The sequence below is a fragment of the Brienomyrus brachyistius genome, chromosome 5, assembly GCF_023856365.1.
Source record: "Brienomyrus brachyistius isolate T26 chromosome 5, BBRACH_0.4, whole genome shotgun sequence".
NCBI lineage: Eukaryota > Metazoa > Chordata > Actinopteri > Osteoglossiformes > Mormyridae > Brienomyrus > Brienomyrus brachyistius.
In genome coordinates this window covers 11,334,856-11,360,516 of record NC_064537.1, presented here as the reverse complement: position 1 = coordinate 11,360,516, position 25,661 = coordinate 11,334,856, and the positions used below count along the sequence as shown (strand labels likewise).

At 50.5% G+C, this 25,661-nt stretch overlaps 1 protein-coding gene across 1 annotated transcript in view; it reads right to left on the bottom strand.

Moving 5' to 3' along the window:
- tnrc6c2 (trinucleotide repeat containing adaptor 6C2) overlaps positions 1-25,661 on the bottom strand; it is a 57,259-nt gene that overhangs the window by 4,003 nt on the left and 27,595 nt on the right. Inside the window, 18 exon segments of the mRNA XM_049015820.1 lie at positions 6,998-7,137; positions 7,340-7,413; positions 8,053-8,268; positions 12,154-12,303; positions 12,766-12,945; positions 13,708-13,872; positions 13,957-14,033; positions 14,035-14,207; positions 14,309-14,392; positions 14,487-14,606; positions 16,892-17,050; positions 19,117-19,263; positions 19,657-19,805; positions 19,929-19,986; positions 20,180-20,257; positions 20,778-20,944; positions 21,192-21,389; positions 22,555-25,011. Coding sequence (XP_048871777.1) covers positions 6,998-7,137; positions 7,340-7,413; positions 8,053-8,268; positions 12,154-12,303; positions 12,766-12,945; positions 13,708-13,872; positions 13,957-14,033; positions 14,035-14,207; positions 14,309-14,392; positions 14,487-14,606; positions 16,892-17,050; positions 19,117-19,263; positions 19,657-19,805; positions 19,929-19,986; positions 20,180-20,257; positions 20,778-20,944; positions 21,192-21,389; positions 22,555-25,011 — 4,792 coding nt within the window.

Genomic DNA, 25,661 nt, shown 5'->3' with positions numbered 1-25,661 from the left:
ACAGAAATGTCTTAGCAATGCTCTTCCCTAAGAGGAACCGTGCAACCTCAGAGAGAGAAGCCACAGAAGCAGGTCCCAACACCCCCCCCCCCTCCCGTGCATAGATCATGATCCTTTCAAACCAGCTTCTCATCTACTTCGGCGCAGAAATCCAAACCCATCTTCATAATATGTTTTTTTTTTAATACCTGCCACAACAAAGGAGGAAAACAGACAGAGAAATAGAGAGACAGTAATGCACGACGTTCCTGACCTTTACAGGAATAGGTCTCATTACGAAAATACAACAAGGTTTTAACACACACAGCAGCTGCATGTTCTCTTGCTGTCAATTTAAAAAATAAAAAAAAAAAACATTGATCACTTTGTTTAAAATGTAAAGCAATTTTATATATAGATTTATATATAAAGCACTCAATTTTTAGAGTTCATTTTAAGTCCATTATTTGGTAAATATGTAACTGCTACGGATTTAGAGACAAAGGTATTTCTTCGAAATCCATAACCTTCAGTGCTTGGAGTTGTATCCCCGCCCCCCCCCCCCCCCCCCCGTTACTATTCTTTATGTTTCACCCCCATAAAAATGTACATTAAAACAGCGTGGAATATGTACTCTGGAACGTGGGCTTTCCTGAGGCATCCACTTCTTGGAGAGAGTGTGTGTGTGTGTGTGTGTGTGTGTGTGTGTGTGTGTGTATATGTGTGTACGTGCAAGATAGAGAGCAAACGGTCTTTAACGTGAAATTAAAACAAATGAACACAGTCCATAAAACATTTAGAGAAAAAAAAAAATGAAATAGAACAAAACACTGATCGATCCCAGAGCATGTCTTCATTATGCAGTTTTTTTTTTTTTTTTTTTCACTTTTCCTTTGATGGAAGAAAACTCAGTCTTTTTTGTTTTTTAAATAACATTCCCATAGTAAATTCCTTTTTCTCGAACTTCAGAATATAGAAATGTTTGTAAACGACAGGTGGCCTTGCAAACTGGGGATGACAAAACACACACACACAAAAATGGTAGGCACCTCTGAAGTTAGTCTCATGACAAACAGACCCTCCGATGGTCTTTGATTCTTTGCTTTGCACGCAAAGGCAGACAGCTCTAGTACTTCCACAACCTATGGCCACAATTCTTTTTTTTTAAATTTTTTTAATTTATATTTTTTTTGTATTTTTTTCCTTTATAACCTGAAAAAGAAAATGGTGCAATACTCATAATCCTCCGCTGGATTATTCCACAAAAAAGCCACTATAAAAGGTAGATAGACATCTTACATATAAACAAAAAGTCTTTTCCCCCCATGAAGTCCTTGAGTAAACATTTACACATGAATTGTCACCATCTCCCCTCAATACTTTGTCTCACTTTGTACGATTAGCTGATTGAGGGGCAGCGGACACTCAGTGCAACGTTAGAAGCTAATAAGAAAATAACAATATCCATCATGATTCGACATTGACAAAAAAGGAAAACAGAGAGACCATACTGAGCAGAACTTACAGACAAACAGCCTGCAGTACCGACAGACACTCAACGCTGTGCAAACATTTACAACATACATACAACAAATGTCGCTTTGCATTTTTCCCTAAGGATTTTTAATTACCTTATTTTATTTTTTTAAAACTTCAAACTGGTATCCATCAAAAAGCTTGGAAGTGTATAAGTCAGACAAAATCATTACAAAATGTGTTCACATTACATTATTGGCGCTTGTTGATTCAAGTATTTTTTTTTGTATATAGGTTTTGATATGTTTATGATATTTTCTCCTCTGGGAAATATGTGTACTGTAAAGAAGGAACGGGGCTCGGGTTGGAGAGGAAAGGAATTTAACACACTGGACAAAACTTTGTAACAGAAAATCAAGCCCTCAGTCAGTCATGTCTGTCATGTACATAAACCAGCATGTGCATAATCAGTCCCGGCTCTTCCAGCAAACGCCTATGCTTCCTCCAGTTAGTATCTACACACTTCCCTTCCCATGCCGTCCCAAGCCAAAGACACACACTGTCGAAAATCTAGGGGCGTTAGATACAGCATCTCGGAGAATGAGAGGGAGCCGCAGAACCTGCTCCGTGCAGCTGAGCTTTATGGGATTGGGGGGGTGGATGGGGGGGCTGTCACTCAGGGCTGCTGCATTGGTGGTTGCCCCCCCCCTCCAAAATCTAGCCACATGACAATATCCAGAAAGACTTGTCGATATGAGTATTAATACAGTGGACCCAAAAGGACCTGGGCCTGAGGAAATGTGTGGTTCTGCAGGCCGCAAGTGAACACGACCCGCAGAGCGTCTCCCCAAGAGGTGTGCTGCGAGCTGCTGCGAGGGCTTCCAGGCCAGAAACGACTCGGTCTGGGCCCAAACATTACCGCTCCAATATATATTTAAAAAACAAAAACAACATTTTTTTGTAAAACATCATAAAAAAATCAGAATAAAACCTTTTTGGTATTTAAAAAAAATAACATGTACCCAGGATTAGCCGTGCAGGGCCCCCTCGCAGACAGGCTCCCGTCAAAAATTCCCAGCTGATAGTGAGATTATCGGACATGATTGAAGCGCTACCTGTGAGCCAAAGTGCCTATAGGAGCCGGGGAGCAGATCAGGGTCTCCTGTGACAGTGTGTCTGTATGGGGGGGGGGGGAGGGGAGGGCAGTATCACTGAGCTAATGGCTCATACACACCACAAGGACCCTCGGTTTAAAGGGAAAAGGAACCAAAAAATAAATTGGGGGGACAGATTCATCATATTGGCACACAGGCATTAGCGGAATGCAAGAAAGGGGGGGCCCCTCCCCACCCCCCCGGAAACACAAGGCTCTCTATGCAACGACTTCTTGAGGTTTCAAGCTGGGTGGGGGGCATGTGAAGAGATGACCTGCTGCGTAACTTCTAGTGCCATCGTGAGTTTAAAGCAGATTTCCCACCCACCCTCCAATAATCGGGGGGGGGGGGGGGGGGGGGGTGTGTGATCCTCAGACATGTGAGGTGGCTTGATTTGGAACCCGAAAGGTTGACCACCCGCCCCTCGGGCCCCTTCCCCATGGTGGAGCTGCCATGTGCCAGTGAAGGAGGCCAAGGAGGGTGTGGGAGCGGAGCACAGAAAGCTGTACTTTCACATGGAGGACAGGAAGGAGACGCGTTCTCGCGCTGCTGGCCCCGCCCTGAGATGGAGCGGACGCCGAGCCGGCGGGGGCGGAGTGCAAGGACCCCGGCTTACGCCACACCTGACGGCGGCGTGTGGACAGTTTCTTGGTCTGGAGGGGGCGGGGTCGGGGGTGGGGGGAGGGCACAAGGACGTTCAGTGCCCCCCCCCTCGCGTTTGCATAGACACAGGCTCTGCGAGGGCTGTCCTGCGTGTGTCTGTATCAGTTAGGATAAAAAGGAGGTCTGTCAGGGCCTGGAGGCGGCCCCCGGGGCTCATGTAGTGCTCAGAGTCCTTGTTAAGCAGCAGCTGACTTTGGGGCTGGAGGAGGTTCCTCCCATTTCCTGACCAATAGGGACAGGCAGCACGGTGCCAGAGTGTGCGAGGGGCAGGAAGGCCGACCAATGAGCAGATGCAGCAGCTGGGGGGGGGGGGGGGGGGAGGAGGAGGTCAGACCTGGTCTGAGGGACTCGACATGTAAGCCCACCGGCAGACCTCAAGATACAACCAGGACCTTTAAAATAAAAATCAAAGTAAAACACAAAAACGGAGCGGGAAGAAAGCCACACGCGGAGCTGTGTAGTAATAATCCCCACAAATGCCATTCGCACTCCTGTTTCTGCACACACGCTGTGAAGGGCTGGTAAGCAGCTACCGTGAAGACCGAGAGAAACATCAATATCAACAAAAAAAAAAAAAAAAAAACAAGGAACCATTAACATCAAGATTTCTAACAAGTACAGCTACATGAACCACAAAAAACACAAAACACTGCTGATTCCAGAACGAAAAAAAAAAACAAACAAAACAAACAAAAAAAAAAAAAGAACTCGACTGTCTCAACTTTCCAGCTAAAGTGATCCGTGTGAGGAGAGGGCAGGACAGACGAGGCGAGTTCGAGCACAGGTGCAGTAGTACCGATCGGCCAGTTCTGATGGCGGCGCTGTCCCCAGCCGGGCACGGCGTCCAGTCAACACGCCCGGGGGGAGGGGGAGGCCGAGCGCTGCCGTAGAAATCGCACAGGGCACCACGGGCTCCACAGCAGACAGGCACTCAGTGGCCAAATTTATCACACGACGTTGGCGGGGCCTCCGCAAAGAAAGCCCCCCCCCCCCCGTGGAATCCATGTATAATTGCATGTCTAGCGTTTTCAGGCTAAAAGGCTAAACACGGCAGAGTAACAGTGATGTTTACTTGGATACTTAAAAAGCAAATGCTTCGGAGTTTGCCTCATAGCAGATGATTCAGTCTTTTTTTAAATTTTTTATTATTATTTTTTTTTAAATAAATGTCCCCCCTCCCCCAAACCCCATTTTATCCAGCTACCTTTTTTTTTGTCCATTCCAGTCGTTGGACCAAGAAGGGACCAAACAAAATCACAGGGAAACAGAGATACAGTACAAACAGGGGTTGGGGTTGGGGGTGGGGGTGGGGGGTGGGGTGGTGCTACGAGGCGTGTCCGGCCCCTGGCCCCCGCCCCCTTTCTGTGTTGGCATTGTGGCGTGAGCTTCCCACTTCCCTTAAGTGCTATGATCAGTTTCATTTCACACGTCTGTACCGGACGAGATGATACCCCTACTGCATTATAAGAAACACCTTATTTGGTATGATGCCAGTTTTCCTGTGTCCCCCCCCCCACCCACACCCCCACCCACACCCTGCACCTCCAGTACAGTCCCTGTTGAATGAGGCTGCATCCTCTCCCACCCCACCCACTCATCCTCAACAAGAGGTGCAAAAAAAAGCCTTCATCGGCACTGGCTGGGGGAGGGGGGGTGCCATCTGCGGTCCAGAAAAATCTTCAAACAATAAAGAATAGGGGGGGGGGGGGGGGGAGAAAGCCCACGGCTTGTATTGCACGTTGTCACATGATGGCAGGCGATGGAACCTCGGAGGTCTCCGATGGATCAGACGAAGGGAAAACGAAACAGAAAAATAAAAACACACCACGGTAAAATTCTGGAAAGGGGGTAAATCCTTCGACAGGTGCCATATGGATCAAGGAGCGTTTCTTATAGTTCTGTAGAACAGAGGTTTGACCACCCAAACACTCACACACACACACAAACCCGCCTGCACACACGCGCACGAAAGAATGAACGCGCACGCATGCGTACCCTCGGGCAGATCCAAATGTTCTCAATATCAATTCTCAGCTTATGTTGCAATAGATATATATATATAAAAAAAAAAAAAACAGCCTGCATACAATATATATCTAAATGTATATAAGAGTGATACAGCTGCGTAAATCCATATAAGAAATGAAGATGAACGCGTGGCGAGGGGGCGAGCGGGCGCTGGGGGTCGTCGGATGGGGGGGCGGCTCGCCACCCCCCTGCCGTCGTGGTGCCGCTGTCCGCTCGTGTTCTCTGCTCCATTTGATGGCTCAGAAATGAGACTGTGCAATTTCATATTTGTTTCTTCGGTAATTAAAAAGCATGTGAACGACCTGGACTTAAGAGCAGTTAAGGCTAATGTTACTTAGTGCCAAAACAAACAAACCAACCAAACAAAACCAAGAGGAAACAAAACAAACACACAAACAAACAAACAAAAGAAAAACGACAGGCATTCCATTGGCCGGGGCCATTCCCGGAATGACACAGTTCTGCAGGGCTGTGTGCCTTTGTGTGTGTGTGGTGGTGTGTGTGTGTGTGTGGTGTGGGGAGGGGTTTGGGGAGCAGAACTCAAGGCCACGAGTTCAATGTGGCCTCTGTGAAGCCTGCGATGGCAGCTTCTACACATTATTTCTTTAAAAAAAACAAAACAAACGAAAAAAAAAAAAAAAAAAAACTTCACACCATGGTATGCAAGAAGAGGGGGTACATCCTTCTACTTCTCTTCATGAATGCAACACTTGATAACGTTTCCAGGAAGGGTGGGGTGCAGAAAAAGGTCAGCAGCCATGAGTGTTTCTCCCCAGCCTTCAGGTTCATGGCCTCTGGTGCCTGATTATCGCCACGTGATTTTGATTTGCTTGGTTACGCTCTCCCTCCAGTTCTTGCCTCCCGTTGGCTTGTTTGGGGTGCGGGGGGAGTGGCACATGATCCTACATGGATTCTCCGCTCAGCAGGTCCCCGGGAAGCAGTGTGTTGATTGGGGTGGGGCTCCCGATGACCCTGGTGTCTTCACCGCTGGGGGGTCCCCATAGGCTAGAGTACTGCTGGACTCCGCCCCATAGCAGTTCGCCGCCAGCCTTGGCTCCACCACCGAGACCGCCGGAGTTCCAGTGGCCCATAGCATGCGACGCTCCGGCCCCTCCCAGCCGTGTCTGATTGGTGCCCTGGTTGGCCTGCCAGCTGGTGGTGGGCGTAAGGGACTGACCTTGTGCAAAGAATCGGTTGACCTCCTCCTCCCCAGCAAACTCGGCCAGAATGGTGGTGTTTCTCCAGCACCGCACCTGGACGGGCGGAACAGTGGCAGAAACTCAGACACTTCCGTCGGAGCTGATGCATTTGATGCTATTTCCACAGTCAGGATAGTCCCTCCTGTTCAAGGGGCTGCGTCTATATCGCATTTCAGGTTGCCCAAACCAGCGTTTCTTCACCCTGTCCTCGGGGACCTCCAACGGTCCACGTTTTTGCTCCCTTCCAGCTCCCTGCCAAACACTTCACATTTTAAGAGCTGGGAGGAAGCAAAAATGCGGACTATCTGGGGATCTCTGAGGACCGGCTTGAAACGGCTTCAGAATTTCCCAGACTTTACAATCACATGCAAGAAACCGGTCACACACTTGTTTAAGGAACAGGAAGGGGCCTCGTGAACTCGACGGGGACAAAGGCATGAGACGGCCCGAGCGTCACCTGACAGGCGCGAGGACGCGGTTAAGGGGGCGGGAACCTACATGTGCAGGGACTTCTGGGCCTTGGCAGCCTCCTCCTTTGAGCTGTAGCGCACGACGGCATTGCCCTGGGTCAGGTTGAGGTGGAATGTGATGAGGGGGCCGTGCTGCATGCACAGGGTCCGTAGTGTGGAACCGTCGATCTGCAGGGACACACAGGGGGCATCAGACAGTCACCCTCCACCCCACAGTGGCAAAAAAAAAAAGCAGTACGGAATCTGATAAGCTCCCCTCCCCCCCTGCCTCAAGACACACACACACACACACACACACACACACACACACACACACACACACACACACACACACACACACACACACACACACACACACACACACACACACCTGGGGAGTGAGATTCCTCAGCACTAGCCAGCTACTGGTCCTGCTGGAGCTGTCGGTGCTCCAGGTGGCCCCACCTGACAAGGAGTTAGCAGGGAGGGTGAGATAGTTATGCAGACTTAATGCCATGCCAGCAACTACAGCTATATTCATGGTGAGAGTACAGCGATAGTAAAACAGACTGAAAACAACCTAAAAAAATTATAAAAATGTTCCAAGCAGTTCAAAACAAATCTAAATTAGAAGTTTAAGATTAAAAAAAAAAAGTTTCTGGACTGAATTTACTAAAAAAAACATCTGTTAACGAATAAGTAACATTGCAAAGGGCATTAAAAGAAGGCCGACACAAAAAAAAAACGTGCTTAACAGCTAAAGAAGTTAAGATTAAACAAGTGAAACGTGTGGGCTAGGCCAGTATGCCCAGTATGACAGCTTGTATAAATGACCTGGTCCCAACGGTTTGAAAAATTTAACTTATGGGAAGTATGTTGGGGGAGAGAGGTTCGCGGAAGGTCACAGCAGGGCGGCGAGGAGTCACCGTGAGGTCACCAGCATGCCGTTACACGAGTGGTTATCCGACTCGTGCTGTGGCAGACCGCCACGCTTCAAAACACCCGCTTGACGTTAAGCAGGGCGTCACCCCTGATTTCGGTTGGTGGCAAGCCGAGTGTGGCAGCAGCAGACACATACCCACACCCACACCCCTCGCCCCTTACCTGAAGGATAAGAGCTGCCCCAGTTTGGCACCAGGCCCAGCGTGTTGCCTCCCCAGGTGGATGAGGGCTTGGCATTGGTCAGGCCGGGGGGAGGGCGGGACGGTGCGGCGGTGCTGCGAGGACCGGGGGGAACCTTCCAGAGATCGTGGGAAAGCGAGGCCTGCGTGTGCAAGCTGGGGCCCGGAGACCAGGCCGACTTCCTGTCCGAGAGTTTACCTGGGGGGGTGCGACGGGGGTGTGCTGTTAATGGGAGGAGTACGGGGGGGGGGGGGGGGCTTCGGCAGCTGCCTGTTCCACCTCCACCGTCAACGAAAATTAACCCACAAGTTAATTTGCGCATTTCCTTCCAAGTCCTCACACTTCGCACAGCAAACGGATGCAGCGCGAGTCCGAGACGCAGGGCCTCAGGGCTTATCAAGCCCCCCCCCCCCCCCCCCCCCCCCCATGCAACATCCCGACGAGCAGAATTCTCTGTATTTCACGAGTCGAACAAATGGCACGTGTGTCAAGGAGCGAAACGTGAGCGATCGGAGCCGGGCTGCGACCTCAGAGGGGAGGAGCAGGACGTGGGCTGCCGGCTTCTGTGAAGGACTGTTTACACTCGAGCCACACGTATACGATGGGGGGGGGGGGGGGGGGGGAGGCATGCTAACCTGCGACACTGATACTGATTCTGAGGGTCTGAAGGCCCAAAGTGGCCTCTGGTACGTCTATCGGCTGTAACATCTCCCCTAATGCTCATCAACAAGCTTCACAGCAACATCAATGTGTCACCCGGGAACTGCTATTGCAAACAGAGGAGAGCATTATGGGTACTTGGTGGATTTTACACATGTGAAACATACATGTATATCGGTCATACAAGGAAAGCTGTTGTGTTATAAAATTCAAACTGCTAGTAAGAAGGGTATGCACAGTTAACAGGGGTCCCCTCTCCATACACTCTGCAAGGCGATCCATGGCGCAAACAATATTATATAAACTTGCTGCCTATTGAAGTGTTATTGCTGTTGTTTCAGCTATGCTACGATATGGCAGTGTATGAAAAATTCATACTGTATGGGAAATTAAAACCAGGATACTGGATGAACCCGGTATGCTGCTCAGCACTACTACACATTCCCTATAAATGTTTATATCTATATATTTTGTGCATATTATGTATACTGAACAAAAATATAAACGCAACACTCTTGTTTCTGCTCCCATTTTTCATGAGATGGACTTAAAGATCTACAATTCATTCCAGATACACAATATTACCATTTCTCTCAAACATTTCTCACAAATCAGTCTAAATGTGTGATAGTGAGCACTTCTGCTTTGCTGAGATAATCCATCCCACCTCACAGGTGTGCCACATCAAGATGCTGATCTGACATCATGGGTAGTGCACAGGTGTACCTTATACTGCCCACAATAAAAGGCCACCCTGGAATGTGCAGTTTTTTGCTTTATTGGGGGTCTGGGGACTCAGAACCGGTCAGTATCTGGTGTGACCACCATTTGCCTCATGCAATGCAACACATCTTCTTCGCATAGAGTTTATCAGATTGTCAATTGTGGCCTGTGGAATGTTGGTCCACTCCTCTTCAATGGCTGTGCGAAGTTGTTGGATATTAGTGGGAACTGGTACACGCTGTCGTATACGCCGGTCAAGCACATCCCAAACATGCTCAACGGGTGACATGTCCGGTGAGTATGCTGGCCATGCAAGAACTGGGACATTTTCAGCTTCCAAGAACTGTGTACAGATCCTTGCAACATGGGGCCGTGCATTATCTGTCTGAGTGGCTGGTCTCAGACGATCTTGGAGGTGAACCTGCTGGATGTGGAGGTCCTGGGCTGGTGTGGTTACACGTGGTCTGCGGTTGTGAGGCCGGTTGGATGTACTGCCATATTCTCTGAAACGCCTTTGGAGACGGCTTATGGTTGAGAAATGAACATTCAATGCACGAGCAACAGATCTGGTTGACATTCCTGCTGTCCGCATGCCAATTGCACGCTCCCTCAATGCTTGTGGCATCTGTGGCATTTTGCTGTGAGACAAAACTGCACATTCCAGGGTGGCCTTTTATTGTGGGCAGTATAAGGTACACCTGTGCACTACCCATGATGTCAGATCAGCATCTTGATGTGGCACACCTGTGAGGTGGGATGGATTATCTCAGCAAAGCAGAAGTGCTCACTATCACACATTTAGACTGATTTGTGAGAAATGTTTGAGAGAAATGGTAATATTGTGTATCTGGAATGAATTGTAGATCTTTAAGTCCATCTCATGAAAAATGGGAGCAAAAACAAAAGTGTTGCGTTTATATTTTTGTTCAGTGTATGTATGTTACATTGTTATATACAATGTTAGCTATTTTTCTTCCCACTCTAATATTTTTATGGCAGACACGTTTACAGATGCTCCTCACTTTTTGATGGCTTGACTTATGATATTGCTCTAGCGATCCACATTCAGTACTCAACTTTGAATTTTGCTCTGCTCCTGGGCAGGCGATATGCCGTACGATACCAGGCGATATGCCGTACGATAATTTCTACTGATGCCAGGCGATAGCAGCATCTAGGCAGCCGCACTTCGAGTCTCTGTAGCGATGCTGAGCATAAACATCTCATACAGTGCTGAACAACAAATTACACCGTGTTTGAACCATATAAACTTGTATTCACTTATTTACTTTTCAATTAGTGGTATTTATTTAGTTACATTATTATTTTTTTTTTGTAATTTTTCAGGTATAGTATTATTTACATATTTATCATATTATATTCATTTTCAACTTCAGATATTTTTCACTTAGGAAGGGGTTCAACGAAACGCAACCCCCATTGTAAGTCGAGGAGCATCGGTATTTTATATCCTACAGTGTTACTCTTTTCTGTTTTTTAAGCATCTGGAGGAGCAAACAAACTAAGAACTACGTAGGCGTGAGACCTAGTGAACCTCTGCTCCAGAGGCACCGGCAGGGCATGGCGACACAAAAGGGAGGGGCGGCACTCACACGAGCGTAGCCTCAGCCGAGAATCTCAGGGCCACGTGCAGGTTACTGACACGGATGGGGACGCACATACATGCACACACACACACACACACACACACACACACACACACACACACACACACACACACACACACACACACACACACACACACACACACACACACACACACACACACACACAGTTTTGTAACTAGATCTTTGTGGAGACTTTCCATTCATTTCTATGGGGAAAACTCTAATCCCAGCATGGCAGCTTTAGCCCCAACTCAGCTAAATACAAGACTTTTGGCATTTTTAGTTTTTTAAATAGTAGTTCACAGATCTTTGTGTGGGACCTGAAAAAATTGTCCCCACAAAGTCAAAGGAACAGGTTTTTTATTACATTGTGGGGAACATTTGGTCCCCATGATGTAATATAAACATAATCCACACACACACACACACACACACACACACACACACACACACACACAGGCTCTCGGAATCAGCCACGGTATGCATGTGCACCTCCGGTTTCGCAAAAAACCACAAATCTAGAACAGGTGAAGGGCGGGGGTGTATGGGGGAGGGTTTGGGGCACGGGGGGGTGGGGTGAGGGGCTGTACCTGCGGTGTTACCATCCGGGGAAGGCAAAGTGAATGAGCTACTGTAGACACCAAGTGGCCAGTCACCGGTGAGAGGTGAAGCCTCACTCTGAGATGGTGGGGGGGAGGAGCCTATGGTGTTTTCAGAACAGGAGGTCAGGGTTTCGGCCAATCGACAGAAAGAATCAAATCACCTTTAAGAAAACCCTGAAGCTAAAAGCCAGGAACGGGGCTGGTGACGCTGGACTGGGGCTGTCCGGCAGAGAGACCCGTAAGTCAGCATGGAGGTCGCTTACCCAACAGGTAAAACGGTTTGCGGAGCAAAGAGAGTGACCTATGTTGCAACGAGAACGGGACGAAGGGGAAGCAGTGTAGAACGGGAGGTGCACACCCTGCCGTTACACCAAAACCCAACTTATGGGGGCCCATTTCTCATGAGGCTGAAGGGTGGGGCATGCTATGGATCATCCTTGGGCCTCCCACCACTAGGGGGCACCGCTCACCTCCATTCCGGTCTCTCAGCAGGAAGCGGTTCACGTCCTGGATGTTGGTGTTGATGGTGGGCCCGCTCAGGACGCTTCCGGGGGTCATGTTGGGGTCCGTCTCCGGGTCGATGTTCTGTAGGCCCTTCCAGGGGACGCCCGGACAGAACTCTGCAAAGTAACGGGGTGTCAGACTTAGAGCTAGGAGCACCCCTCCAAAATTACACGACCATCGACCCGAGAACAGAATATTTCAAACTTTTTTGCGGCTGAATTAGAAACCTTAGGAAAAGCCACATGCCCTGTCGGGGTTTCCCAAAAAGTTCTGTGTAGATGTGCCCCATTGCAGTAGTGCCTTAAAACATCATAAAGAATTAAAAGAAAAAAAAAAAAAAAACTACCATTGCAAAACAGCCTTAGAAACAGTGGGCACAAGAGATACACACAGCGTCATCTATGGAAAGACCCTAACAGCCAAACAACAGAAGCCGAGATGGTGAGCAGTCACGTATAAAAAGACCCTGTCTGGGGATTAAAATCAGGGTGATTCATAGTCGCAGTGGAATTCCCCTTCACTGGCTTTCGTGACCTCGACATTTCAAACTGCCAAGTGAATCGCCACAGTGACCCCACCTGGCGGCCAGTTGATGTTGGTGCCGTTGGAGATCTTGTCGCCCTTTCCTTGCCCCCAGCTGTCTGGGGGCACCAGTGGGCTGGCGGGAGACTCTGAGCTGGCCATCAGATTGTAAGGACTGTAGGAATCGTCCAGGGGGGGCTTTCCAGGGTGACCCAGGTTGGGCCCAGGGATGGCACCTGCAGATTGGAGAAACCAGCAGGGTAAGAGGCTATAGCTCATTGGTTCTTGAGTGCATGGGACGCAGTTAGGAAAGGTGCTGCGAGGGTAACGTACCACCAACGTCGCAAGGCCACAGACACGCGACATAACCTCACGACTGTCACGGAACGCACTGCTTGCACCAGGAATGCAAAGATGCCGGTTCGTTAGCGCTACCAGTGTGTCACTGAGCCAAAACCGTAGTCAGGCACATTGCTACTGGGGACATGTCACAGCAAAACACGGTGGATTCTGTTCTGCATCAGCCCGACTCGAACTTTAACGGAGGCATCATATTCACAGGCCTGGCGGATCTGACAGACTAGACCAAACCAAACCTCAAAATAAAGATCTAAAGAGCCAGTGAGTGATGGTGATACGCGTATCTCTGTGCGAAAGAAACCACGTGTCAGCCGCCCGTCGCATAGAAAGGAACGTGCAGGGGAGGCGAGATGGGAGGCGAGATGAGTGCGGTGAGTGAGTGTCCAATCACAGGGCAGCGCTGGGGGCAAGATGCGTCAGCACGGCCGGGGCCCACAAACCCGATTCCAGCAGAGATAACACTCTGCACCGATGGTGAGAGCAGCTAAGGAAATGGCGAAATGGCACACAGCACACAACAGGAAAAATCACTCACGCAAGTAGGCTGGCACCTAGGCACACACACACACACACACACACACACACACACACACACACACACACACACGCACACGCACGCAGATCCCTGACGGCCATACCGTGTTTGTTGAGGTTGGGTTCCAGGTGGACGGGGTTTCCCGCCAAGTTCTCCATGGAGTTGGGGTGCGTCCACTGGGAGAGACGGGACTGAGGCTGAGGCGGCTCCTTCATTGGCTGCCCGCCCACCTCCATGCAGTTTACATTCATGTTGGTGTTCAGTCCAGCTGGGGAGAAGGTGGGGGGGGGGGGGGGGAAGTCAGTGGGTGCCCCACTGGAGGGGGTAGTAAACAGGGGTATGAAGCACTCACAGAGCTGGTAGGGAGCATAGGAGCTAGGAGACGACTGTGGCTCTTTGGTCTGCAGGTCGGAGAGACCCGGGGCGGGGGGGGTGGGCCGGGAATCCGTCCAGGGCTGATTTAGCGGCGGCGGCGCCGGGGTGCAGGCCGGCATGGGGGGGCGGCGGGGGCGGCGCCTGCTGCTGCTTCATCAGCAGGGCCTGAGCTAGCTGCCGCTGATGCTGCTGGATCTGCTGCTGCATGTTAGTGATTGTACGTGCAACCTGGGGGGGGGTCATGGAATATATGAGTGCTGTCAGCGTAAATGCAGATACCCAGATCAAAATTCCAGGCTGGCATTGTGGGGGGGGGGGGGCGCACTCACTTGCTGCTCTTGTTGTCTGAGAGGCCCGGAGACGTTGCGCTGTGCCTGCATCACCTGCTGCTGGATCTGTAAACGCTGGTATGCCTGGGGGGGGGGGGGGGCACAGGACATTGGTTTAAGCACTTCTGAAAAGGAACCTGCTTCGCACGGCACAGTGGGGGCGATGATGGTGTCTCACCACTTGCAGCTGCTGTAGTTGGTACAACAGAGTCATCTGTTGAGAGTTTATTGGTGAGGTTAAAAGTGCAGGGTTCAGACCAATGTTTTTTGCTGCAAACTGCAAGAGTTGTGCTTGAACCTAAAAACGAGCACAGAAGAGCCATGAGCTGCAGATCCAAAGAGCCAAGAGCCAACATTAGGGCTGTCCAAAAAAACCAAGTTGAATTTTTTTACCGTTTTTACCATGTGCTTGGTCCAAAAACAATTTTTACAAATTTAAGAGAGACCATTTTCATTGGTACCCCCCCTTACAATTCAAATCGAGCCCAGTAGGGGGATGAATATGCATTCTAAAATTATTGTTACAACAAAACTTAATGTTTGCGTCTTTTTCTGACTCTAAGATCCATTCCTACTCAGTTTGATCAGATTTGGCATGTAAAAATGTACCCAAATCTGCAAATTTAAGGTAGAAAACAGGATTTATCAAGGCAATGTCATTATAAAACCAGGCCTGACCAACCCAAGCTGTACGTTACCATAGTCACAGGTGAATGTTTTACTGTTGAATTACAATGAATTTCTTAGAACAGAAAAATTGACAAGACTAATGCACATGAACACAGACACAATGATGGCCCATAAACACCAAACAAACCAAAATTAGAGTCAGATATTGTTGTTCGTCAGTGTTTGGCTGCAGCCCACCAACTTTGTGGCAAAGTTGAAGTTCTCTTTTGATAGGTTGGCTTAATGTGGTGGAAAAAAATGCCAGTTAAATGCCAGTTTTGCACCTAAGGGTTCACAGAAATCACCGGCAGACAACAACAATTTTCAACAGGCATTGCAGCGGGCAGGCCCTCCCCTGACAACGGCTACCTGGAGGACCCATTGTTTTACATGAGAGCAGCGGGCGAAAGCAGCACCAGCTTTTTAGTTCTGCAGCACCAAGCTTGATAGAGAATATAAAAGGCAAGAGCACTGTCTGGAAATACTTTGCATATGAACCAGATGAACAGGGAAAACCAAAAGATCTGGAAAAGCCCATTTGCAAGACGTGCTTCAAAGTTGTCGCAACCAAAACGAGCAGCACGACAAATTTAGCGAAGCATTTAAAAGACCATCACTCCGAATTATACACGGACTTTTGCGTGAGTAAAGTTGTTGTTCAACCGTAATACGAATATTTTAAGCGCCACTGTCAAGCAGTACTGTTACTTAACCATAAGAATGGCTGTGTCTTCGCTTCTCGCTCCGCGTTTTACAATTATCTAATTGAACAACGCGTATATATTTTTTCACTGCTGTGCCAAGCGAAGAGAGGAACACATTTTTCTTTAGGTTGGCTCAAAAACATTAAAATACATTTCTGTCCATTATTCGTTCATTTATTCATTTCATTAAGTGTAATGTGGTTGCCATGTGCTACATAGTAGTAAGTGCTACTGCAATGTCTTAAACTTGCAGTAGACTTTTACCAGTGCATGCTATATTTAAAGGTTTTTGATATATTGTGCTAACTATCCTCAGAAGAAAACTGTATCTTTGCACAAGGTAATAGAGCTTCAGGATATTTTACAACGAATGGTCTTTCTATTTAATATGTTTATTTTTCATTGTGTTGTTTGGCTTTATATTTTTTTCGAGTATCGAGCACCATCTTTAGTATCAGTATCGAGTTCAGCAGTTTCAGCAAAGCCGCTCGGTGGATTTGGTCAGCGGTGATACTTGCGGCAAAGTCAGTGATGAGTTTTACTCCGCGCTCAGCTGCATTTTCACTGAGTGAACGACCAGTCATTTTGGCTGTGCAGAAATCATCATCAGAATGCCACTGGTCAGCAGGAATGTTCAGCCAACTGCTACTGACGTTCAGTGCATGAAACAGTGTGTGAGATTCTTGTCCAATTGATTCGCCCAATCATCTGAAGCTCAGCGTTCCGAGATTTGATACAACGCAGATTCAAAAAAGAGTTGTTGTTCTAAGAAGTTTGCCTGCGAAATCTTGTTTCGTTTCGTTTGTGGCCAATGGATGGCTGCTGAACTGTGCAAAAGGTACAATCTCTTGTTTTGAGGTACCATCGAATGAAACTACGCGTCCGTTACATGTCAAATCTGATCAAACTGCGCAAGAATGGATCTTAGTCAGAAAAAGACAAACATTAAATTCTGATGTAACAAAAATTTTAGAACACATTCATCCCTAGACTGGGCTTGATCTGAATTGTGAAGGGGATACAAATGAAAATCGTCTTTGAAGGACAGGAGCAAAAAAAATGTAAAGAAATTGTTCTTGGACCAAGCAAACTCAGGAAAACAAAGGAAAACAAAATCTATTTGGTTGGTTTCAATAACATTGTTGTTTTGGACAACCATAATACAGCATCCATCTATACATGTGATGTGCGCCCACCCCACCCCACCGACCTGAGGGGAGAGAAACTGAGGCACTTGAGCGCGGAGATTAGGCTGGGAGGAGTTGAGAGGCGGCACTGACGGCTGAGTGGGCGGAGCCTGCGGCGGTGGGGGGGGCTGCATGGCCCGGGCTTGTGCTGCTCCGGTACTGCCAAACATTCCACTCTGCATCTGCCATGGGCGGGCGGGAGGGAGGGCAGGCGGGGGGGGTGAGAAAAGATTATGACACTTGCGGTGCGGTGGTGTCATCACGCTGAAAGCAAGTAGCAAGTTCGAGAGAGCGATGACAAGAGCGATCCCCACTGCCGTACAGACGGCGAGAGGTGAGAGGAGACACCCCGATACCCGCTTCGCTTGTTTGCCTAAAGGCGAGGTGTTGGTTGTGTGCCGTTGGGCTACATCATTATCGGTTCGAAACGCATAACAAAACGAATGAATACATTTCACACAGGTGAAGCCTAAATTCACAAGTAGATGTTCAACACTGAAAACATTATACTACATTGTGGCTGTGTGTTGGTTACGGCTAATGCTGGTTACAGTCAAGCATAAGCAGCAACCTGAGGACGTTTTCCCCAATAAATTACACCAGAACTGGAGAGGGAGCCGTTTATAAGTCCAAGACCGACTGCCGGCTATATTATACCGAAATGTGGAAACGAACCCAATGTGCCAACTCATTTGTGACGACATCCGGGTGTGTGTATGACAGGAGGAAAAGCAAGAACGGCCTCTGCAAGTTAGTCTCCAAGGCATTTAAGGCACTTTTGCCGGGATATTCAAACCTAAAAAAAACTAAACTAGACTACGCTATATCAGTGTTTCTTACAAACATGCAACCATGCTTTGCAGTATGATGCAGAATTATTTTTGAATTTTCTAACATTAATTCTTAATGTGTAATTAAGTCTCTTAGGTTTCATTGTTGAGACACGTTGACGGACATTGCCTTTGGTTTACGGCTGTTCGTAATTGTGCGTGCAGTTTTAAACAAAACTGCCTTTTCAAGGCAAAGAGCCTTTATTGAGCTATGGTTTTAAGTTTTGTCAAGGGCTGTTGTTTTATACGTGTAGCAGTGGCTTTGTGGTCATCCAGCTTGGGGTGCCAGGAAAGACGTGTGCAAATGGTTACGGGCATCACCACAATATTTTATCGCAGCAAATTCGGTAGATGGCAGTACTCGCGTCTAGTGGCGTTTTTCCACTTGCATACAGGAACCAACCTGTATCCGATCCTGTACCAAGAAGAGATGCTATTTACAGCATGCGTCTAGCTTGCTTTGGTTTTCCACTGCGGGGGGGGGGGTCAGCCCAGTAAAGACATTGCCTGGTTTGAGAGCAACAGCAACGTAAAACCCAAGAGGCACGTAATTACTGTTCACACAGCGACCATCATCATTTGTGTGCTAAATTCCACTAAATTCTCTGTGAGAATCGCCATCTTCTTAGAATCTGTGCAATTCGACCAACCAGAAGATGGTGACGTACCCAGCTCGGTCCGGTCACGATTTCAGCCCTGCTAGTAAGCAGGACCGTGTGAGTATGGGTACGTCTTTGGATTTAAATTGAGATGGTGCCGGAATAGTCCGCATACGCTTGCTCACTCGACATAGCACCATGCCAGACTTGTGTTTTTCAGTCTCTTAACAAAATCAGGCCGTCTGCATCTGGGCAAGTACAGCAACAGGTGTGACCAACATAATTACTGTGGCATGTTTAAAAACATCGATTTTTAACTCCTGTGTCTATCCAAAGATCACCACCTTGAAGAACTGTGATTTGTAACAATCCCCCACTCCCCATTGATTATATACCTGTAACCAGTGACAAGAGCTGCAGCCTCTTGTAGGATGAATTGAGGCCACCCCACCCGCCCTCCTTTTCCATACTTCACTACATGCTAAGTCTCCGTCTTCAGGCAGCGGCTGCTGAGCATCTGAAGACGGCGGTTTTTATTTAGAAATGACACCTTTCCGAAAGGCATGATGCATCACAACCACATTAATTCCTTTAAGTGATGCTGATGACCAAAACGCAAGCACGAATGCGTCCTGCGAGCACAGCATCTGGTACAGCGTAGAGCACAGCCTTCCCTGTATTACAAGCAGCTATGACTGACTAACAGCACCCCCTATAGGATCGACTCAGTCACAGCATCAATTCAATCCCATGTAACTTTACAGTACAGAATAAATAAAGGACACTTCCAGTATTGCTATGGAGATCTTTGCTGCCCACCTGTCTGTTGTTCAAGTTTTGCATGGTCAGCCCCGAGGAGACTCCCCCCAGGACTTGGCTGGGGAGGGCACTGCTGGACAGTGGGAGCTTTAGGCTGGGAGAAGGCATAAACGGTGAGGGGGGGGTATCTTCCGCCAGGCCGCCGTCCTGCAGAGGGAGTGAGCTTAGTCAGAGTGTGAAAACAGCACCACCTACTGGTCTGAATTGAGAAGAGCTGGTGCCACGACGGGTTCTGAACGTCAAATATGACCCCGCAGCCCAAGGGGCCAGCCCCAGCAAAGAAAGAAAGTACTGATCAGCATTACCTTTCAGCACACGATACTGGGGAGGGACGGGAGCATAAAACACTAATTACATAAGGTGTGTGGAAGAGGTACCACTGAAGTCAATCACATTGCTCTTCAGTGAGGTACGGACAACTGTATTATCTACGGAATGGCGGCCGAACTTCACGATGAAATACGATTACAGTGGGGGTAGAGAGCAAACTGGGGCAGAGCAGTGAACGGCCAGCAGTGGTGGGGGGGGGGGCAGACTTGCCTTTTCCAGGAAGGGGGCGCGGTCTGAGGAGGACTCTTTGGAAATGGCCGAGGGTCGGCAGCCCAGCGGTTTGCTGACCAGGCCGTTGTTGTAGTCTGGAATTCCCACCCCTCGCTTGTCCAGTTCAGTCTTCTTTTCCAACAGAGCACCTGCACAAATTACAAATGAACAAGACAGTCGTCAAGCATAGCCATGTGTTTAGATGGGGTGGGCATGCAAGAATAATCCCATAATCTGGAGGTGAAGGGGGAGACCAGAGGCCCGGCACTTACTCATCGCCTGATCCAGATTCATGCTGTTGCTCTTCAAAGCCTCTTCGGCTGGTTCTCTCTGCACACACAGGAGGGATGGCGGTCAAGCACACAGGGAACTACAACCAAGTTCCCGGTTAGTCAGGAACTGATACGTAGAGGCGCGGCTTTTAAAACCCCCTCCCCATTTAACTCCGCAGGGGGTTATTCACAGGCTGGTTCCCCGAAGCTCCTCACGGACCTGCTTCTCAGTCACGGGCAGCGCCACTCACCGGGAAGCCCATGTCTGTCAGCTGTTTCACCAGGTGAGTCATGATCCAGGTGTCGTCCTGTTTGTTGGATGCCTTCCCCTATACAGTTAGGGGGGGAAATTTTTATGCTGCACTTACAGCCACTGCAGAAAAAGCCTTGCAGGTCTAGTGGTCAAGATGAGAGAGCTCTTTATTGTCACTATTACACAAACAGTGAAAAAACGGTTTAGCAGCATAAGTTAAAGTAATAAATAAGAGAAATAAGAACAACACAAAGAGAGACAGATATCCTATTACAGGTCAGCATCCCTGTCTGTCACTCAGGAGAACAGGGTTCGACTCCCCAGTGGGAAGAAGCAAGGTTTTGTACAGCATCTATACATTGACAAGTGGAGCAGCGCTATAATGCAAGGGTTGTGACCTTTTTCTAGATAAAGAGACAGATACATAAATAATAAAAATGGAGGGAAAAAATAATTCTGCAGCAATCCCATACAAGGCGTATCAGGGTTACGTATCAGAGCCGGCTGATGACCAGAATGGATGTGGGGTCTAATCCCGGGGAAGACTAGCCCACAATGTATTAAGGGTAGACAGAAGGCAGAAAGGTTGCCCTCACCTTGGGTGGCCCCTTTTTCGGAGGATTGCCCCAAGAATTGCAGGAGGAGTTGCTCTCCTGCGAAGTGGCACTATTCCACACATCTCCGTCGTCGTGCTCCCACTGCCCCGCAGATACGCCCAGCTCCTCTCCACCACCTCCCCAGCTGTCTTGCATAGATTTGGGTGCTGAGAATGATAATGGGTAAAACTTACAAACGCTACATCACTGCCATTAAGGTAAAAGTAAGCCGCAGTAACACAGTGTGGCCAGTAGGTGTCACCAAGGCAAAACAAAAACATTCAGAATAATAAAAAAACAAAAATTGAATAATAACGCAATAATATAATGAATTAATAACGTAAAATATTTTATTCATTGAGTGCCTTGTGCTGTGGTTGTACCTCGGCCAGTGCTGCCCAGACAAAGCCCCACCTGATTTGCAGGCAGCAGATCCCGCATTGCCCCTGCCGTAGGACCTGGTCGGCTCGTGCCCACTGTCGGCCCAGCTCCCACAGCCACTGGGGGGTTTGCCCCAGGCCGAGGTTCCATTGTCCACTGTGGTGGCCGGGGAGGCGGGCTCGGCCCATGAGCCTTCGGACTTGGACGGGACATTGGGCAGCTCTCCCCAGCCTGATGGAGAGAGGGCACTCGATTCAGCCAGACGGAGCCGCAAGCACTAAACATGTCTAACCCCCCCCCCCCGCTGCTTTTTTCAGCTAAAACACGCTTACAGTTTACGGTTCACCCGGACTTAATTACATGCAGAGCCCCCACACGCACACTGTCCGGCCAGAGAGAACGGCAGCCATGTCTCTTTAAATCTTGGCTCGACTTAGTACCAGTTGGGCAGTCACACGGCAGCAGAAGTGCCAGGACAGTCCCTCTCCGGGCTGGCAGCGTGTGCCAAGGCAGACACCAGGTGGCGCTAGCGCTCTCCAAGCGCGGAAGTCTCCGGGCACCATCAGACGGCTGCCTGCCATGACGACACATTTCCTCCAGAGCTGGGAGCTGGCGGTAACTGGCCGCTTCCTCGGTCGGGTTGGAAGCAGCATTCCGGGTCGGTGCCAGCAGCTCCTGCGACCTTAAGCGGGCGGAGTTTCCAGGCGGAATCTTGCCTCGCCTCCCACACACCATGGTACAATGACTATTTCGGGTCCAGGTGACCATCAGACACCAAAGTATGGTACATATAGTGCACGGAGCTCTAGTGCTAAATACCACAGCCAGGATTGGCAGGGCACCAGGTACTGCTGCTGTACAGACCCCTGACCCAAATACAGGATCCCTAGACGGTGCCCCTCGTTTACGCTCATCTCTAAATGCTCCTCATCAACCAAACACTTCAAAACACACAGCAGACGGGATGTTCTGAAACTTGCTGCCAGGAATCAGGCAACAGGAACCAACAGGAGATATCATGAAGTAGTGGACGAAAGCAGGCAGTGATGGACAGCACGCGAGAATCCAATCTGCTGTGGTTCTGTACACATAATTTCTCCCATTACTGGTTTTCCACTCTGTGGACCTCCATACAGGAAGGAATGCTACTTCAGCAAAAAAAAAAACGACATCTACCTTAGTTCCTGCGTAATTAATACTGCCTTGTAGCAACCCTATGTATTTCATCAGTTATGGATGGGCATTTAATCTGCCATTTGAATAAGTAAAAACCCAGCAAGGAACCACCAAGTAAAAACCCTGTGGACAGAGCCTCACATCCTGCACTGAATGCTAAAACCGCACGGCTAGCAGCTCATAAGCATTAAGGTGAAGGCCTTGCCGACGCAGTGCTTACCTGGTGCCACTAGAGGGGGTCTGTTCTGAGCTGCACCCGGCTGGTGAAGGGGGGCCGCGCTCGGTGAACCGTTGCTGCTGCCACTGCTGGGGGCGCCGTGGGCATGGCTCGGGTGGTGGTGCCCATGGTGGTGCTCATGGTGGTGCTGGGTGCCGCCCCCGCCACCGGGGGCTGAGTTGCCCCCAGAGGCGGGGCTGCTCTGGATCACAGGATTGTTCCTATCCCACATGTTGACAGTCTTGTTGTAAGTGCTCGGGTCTCCCCAAGTTGAGGTACCGTCGTCGATCTCCATCTTGCGGCGGATGGAGGGGGGCGAAGGCTCCTCCCAGCCAGTGGGCTCGCCACTTGACTCCTGCTTCGGCCCGCCGCCTCCCCCCGGGCCCGTGCCGCCGGCCGCTCCCCAGCCAGGGCCCGACTGCTTCACAGAGTTTGGACCCCCCCAGGAGCCCACATTTCCGCCGTTCCCTCCCTTCCCTCCCCCGTTTCCATTAGTGCCCTCCTGGGACTTTGTGCCTCCCCATCCCTGTGCCGGAGGCCCGGGGCGCTGTGCGTCTCCCCAGCCCCCTGCAGCCCCAGTGGGAGGCTTCACCCATTCGCGGGACGTCTCCTTCCAGCCGCCGCCGTCTCCTTCCCAGGACATGTTCCCCGTGCCGTTCTTCTTCCCGTCACCGGATTCTCCCCAGTCTCCGGCATTACCGCTCCCGCCTCCGGCTCCGTTGCCCCAGCCCTGGGAGGATTTTGGGCACTCGCCCCAGCCCTGTGCTTTGGCCTTGGAAGGAGGGTCATCCCATCCGGAAGATTTCTCATTGGCGCCCCAGGACTGCCCGTTTTTGGCGCTGCTGGAGCCTGGCCCTCCAGCGTGGGACTCGCCCCAGCCGCCAGACCCATTGGCAGCCTTCCTGTTCACTGGCTGCTCGCCCCATCCGGTGCCGGGCTGGCTAGGGGGCGGAGCAGCGGTGCCCCATCCTGAGGCGGTCACAGTGCCTGGGCCCTCGCCCTTCCCGCTCAAATCGGACTTCTGTGCAACGCTGACGGGGGGTCCCTCCTGGGCTGCTGGCGGCCCGGCAGATGCGGGGCCGGAGGACGAGCACCAGGCATCGGTGCCCATGTCGCTCTTGTGGTCACCACGCGATGCCTCCTCCATCTCCCAAGCGGTGTGCTGCCGCACTGGAATCTGACCCCAGCCAGTATTACACAGCACGCGGGGGTCCAGGTCCTGGCGCGGCAAAGGGGGTACCGCTGCGTCCACGCTAGATGACCTCTCCTTCCGGTGGGAGCCTCCCTCCAGGCTGTCGCTGCTACCCTCGCTGGCAGGGGCATTGCTAGGGTAGCTCCAGGAGTTGTGCTGCTCCTGGGGAGGACTGTTGGCCGACTCCCACCCTTTAGCCTCCCCAGAATGCTTGCCCCAGTCCCCCCCCAGAGAGCGACCCCAGGTACTGCCCGCCGAGCCCCCACTCCCGGCACGCCCCCAGGCGTTGAGGATCCCCTGCGAGTTACTTGGGGCAGAATCCCAGGAGGAATCCTTGCCAGTGGGAGACTTGTTATCCCCATTGCCCCAGACGGAGCTCCCCTCGCCGTTGACCTGCTGGGCTCCATGGGAAGGCGGGACTACGTTGCCCATGGCTGTAGGCGCCCCCCCCCAACTGGGCAAGCTGTGGATTGGACTCAGTGGCTCTCTCTTAGTGTGATTTGGTCCATCAGTGTTAAGGTTCTGAGGTTCAATGCTGAAAGACACATTCGTGGGCGGGGGAGGGCGTGGCTCCGTGACGTCAGGCGAAGCCACGCCCCCCCAGGCGCTGCTGCCGCCGCCACTGCCATTCCCTGCAAAGTTGCCATTGGCGATAGCCACACTGCCATTGCCACTGCCCTGAGCCGGTGGGCCCTCCACTGGACTGCAGAGGTTGGGAGAAGGAGGGTTGTTCCCCGCCGAGCCCCCAGTACCCACGCTGGCCCCTTCGTGTCCAAGCATGGGCCAGGCGGCAGGGTTGGCATTAGGATTCAGGTTCAAGTTAAAGTTGGAGGAGCTCCAGCAGGGCTGGCCACGGCCTCCCGCTGGCAGGACGTCGTTTTTGCCGTCCCCGGCGAGGGAGCTGTGGGCAGGACCAGAGCCCCAGCCCCGGCCGGAGCCACCCTGGCTGGTAATGAGGTTCCCGGAGTGGCCGGCACCGGTCTTGCCGGAGTGGTGGCCTGAGAGGTGGCCCTGCTGGCTGGCGCTTGTGGCCATGCTCGCACTGCTACTGCTACCACTGCTGCTGCTGCTCTCGGCCGCGGCGTCAGTGTCCGCGCCGCATCCTGGGGGGGCGTGGCCGTCGCCCCCACGCACGATAGAAGGCCACGCCTCGGCGTCGCTCTCGTCGATGATCACTTGATCCCAGCTGGTGTCGCTCCGACTGCTGCTGCAGAGTCCCCAGGGGGGATTCTCATACTGGGCTCCCGGGCCGCTCTGGTGGGGTGACTCTGCGGGGACAGAGGGGAGTCCAGGGCCTGAATAAGACATGTGAACTCACAGAGCTGTGCTAAAGGAAGGCATATGGGTGGCTCTGATTGGCAGTATTTTGTAGAGTTTTGGCAGCTTAACGACTAGGGGGTGGGGTGGGGTGGTGCGTGCAGATGTTGACAGCGTCAGCGACAATTGGAATGAGAAGCAAACAAGGCTCACTTAGGAGCACAAAGATCTTCGCGATGCGCATCCCGGAACGTGCCGACGTAGCAGTGACAGGCACCGCCGAGACACATGACTGGAAAGGAACTGGGCCACTTCCAGTTTGCCAAATCGGAAGCGTACGTGCGATTCGCGCTGCCTTGGCAGGCGTGAAGGTGCAGCAGACAACCCCAGCCAAAAGGCAGCTGCAGAAACGAGTGGAAACTCAGGAGAAAAAAAAGAAGAAAAAAAAAACACACTATGCACTCCCATTAACTCATTACATCTCATCTCATTTTCACATGCAGAAAAACACTCATTTACAGAATCTTAATTCAAATCTCCAAATTCTTTTCATAATAAAAACAGTATGTAATTAGACGTGGGTGGGGGGATAGTGGCAACATTAAAAGCCATCATGGCATCATCATTGGCGTGACAGGGACCCATGGCAGCTCGAGCCCCC